The 2,001-nt window shown below is 34.2% G+C and overlaps 1 protein-coding gene across 1 annotated transcript; it reads right to left on the reverse strand.

Moving 5' to 3' along the window:
- Positions 1-578: 578 nt before the first annotated feature.
- Positions 579-1,496, reverse strand: LOC110289805 (olfactory receptor 4K3-like). Its single transcript, XM_021156189.2, has one exon. It carries the CDS (start codon positions 1,494-1,496, stop codon positions 579-581), a length of 918 nt encoding a protein of 305 aa, XP_021011848.2.
- Between the last annotated feature and the right edge of the window lie 505 nt (positions 1,497-2,001).

Here is a 2,001-nt window from a genome sequence, read left to right on the forward strand (position 1 = left end):
TCTAAATTTATCTGAGTAGTAAAAACATAAAACCGTGTACAGATAAAACTACTAGCATTATGGTTATATTTGTTAACATTTTGATTTCTAAGTGGATGCAGGATTTGAAAGTTTTTCCATAATTTTCTGTAGCAAATTAGAATTAGGATTGGCACATAAAGATATATATGTTATAAAAATAATATTAAATAAGTATTTCAAGTAACATACTGTTGATAGTAATCTAGCAATTAATAATCTAGTGATTAATAATAACTGTGATTTTATCATTATGGCGATATTGGTAATGTTCAGTAATTCTTGGTACTATCACACTTACATCATTTTTATTATCTTCTAATTTCATATGCAAAAACGTTTATTATGTTGAAGTATCATTTTTTATAATTCGTGAAACTATAAGTGTTAGTCTTTTAAATGTACTTTCACAATAATATTTTTCATAACCATACATCAACAGTTAAGAATAGCTTGCAGAAATGAAATTATACGATTCAATTTCAAGTCAAGATGAGTCTAAAGGGGTACAGAAAAACAAAATTTCTGATTTCATGAAAAGTATAAAAATCATTCTGGATTCACATGTGATTTGTCAGTTTCTTTATAGCATTTTTAATATCTTTATTTCTCAGTGTATAGATGGCTGGATTCAGGAGAGGTGTGATGACTGTATAAAACACAGCAAGAAACTTGTCCACCCAAGTGATGTTTACTGGCCAAAGATAGATAAAAATGATGGGCCCAAAGAACAGCAGAACAACTATGATATGGGATGTGCATGTGGATAGTGCTTTTGATGAGCCATCTTTAGAGCGATGTTGAACAGTTAATAGAATATAAGTATAAGATATCAGCAAGAGAGTGAAACAAGAAGTTGCTAACATGCCACTGTCAGCATTTATTAAGATTTCCAGAGTATCAGTATTCATGCAGGCTAATTTCATCACCAAAGGAATATCACAGAAAAAGCTGTCTATCACTCTAGGTCCACAGAAAGGTAAGTCCAAAATCAAGAGCATCTGACTAATGGCATGCACAAATCCAACAATCCATGATATCACAACAAGCCAGATGCACTTCTGTCTGTCCATGATGCTGCTGTAGTGGAGTGGCCGGCAGATGGCCACATACCGGTCATAGGCCATTGTTACAAGAAGCACCATCTCACTTCCTCCAAAGAAATGCACACAGAGGATCTGACTCATGCAGCCCCCAAAGGAAATGGTTTTATTTTCTTTTAGGAGATCTATGGTCAGTTTGGGTGTATTTACTGACGAAAGGCAGAAGTCAACAAATGATAGATTAGCTAACAGAAAGTACATGGGAGAATGGAGATGATGATCAATGATGATCAATACCACTACAAAGAGGTTGCCTACCAAAGTCATCAGATAGAGGACAGAAAATGGTAGTAAGAGGAAGATCTCAAGTTGCCTTGAGGAACACAGTCCCTGAAAAATAAACTCAGAAACCACAGTTTGATTGGAGTCTTCCATTAAATAATAACACTAACGACTTTCAGAAAGAGACAGATGTGTGTGTGTGAGTGTGTGTGTGTGTGTGTGTGTGTGTGTATGAGAGAGAGAGAGAGAGAGAGAGAGAGAGAGAGAGAGAGAGAGGCTGAGCAGAGATGGAGAGAGACAGCGAGGCACACAGAGACAGAGAGGTGAACCAAGAAGTTCTGAAAGAGAAATAATAGCTTTTTTTTTTTTTTTTTTTTTTTTTTGCTAAGAGTCAAGGAAGCAGAAATAATGCAAATCGAATTCTTAGCAACTTATCCATCCGAAGTTTAAAGTATTTCTTTTTGTGTGTGTTTGTATATTATGTCTTAGCTCAGAAGCCTCCTTAATGTAGAATCATGGGTCAACATTCTCACACATCTGAAAGACAATAAGTATAGTTTCAAATTTAATATACTGTTTAAAATATTAGTGGCAAATATTATCCTTATATTTTTAAGTCATAAATCTTCATTGCTACATGAAATAAGAGATATCTAAT

This window comes from Mus caroli, unplaced genomic scaffold (assembly GCF_978045245.1).
Source record: "Mus caroli unplaced genomic scaffold, Mus_caroli_1 scaffold_2, whole genome shotgun sequence".
Taxonomy (NCBI): Eukaryota; Metazoa; Chordata; class Mammalia; order Rodentia; family Muridae; genus Mus; species Mus caroli.

Bases quoted from the DNA above. Each gene is read 5' to 3' on its own strand.
- LOC110289805 (XM_021156189.2), bottom strand. From the start codon at position 1,496: ATGGAAGACTCCAATCAAACTGTGGTTTCTGAGTTTATTTTTCAGGGA.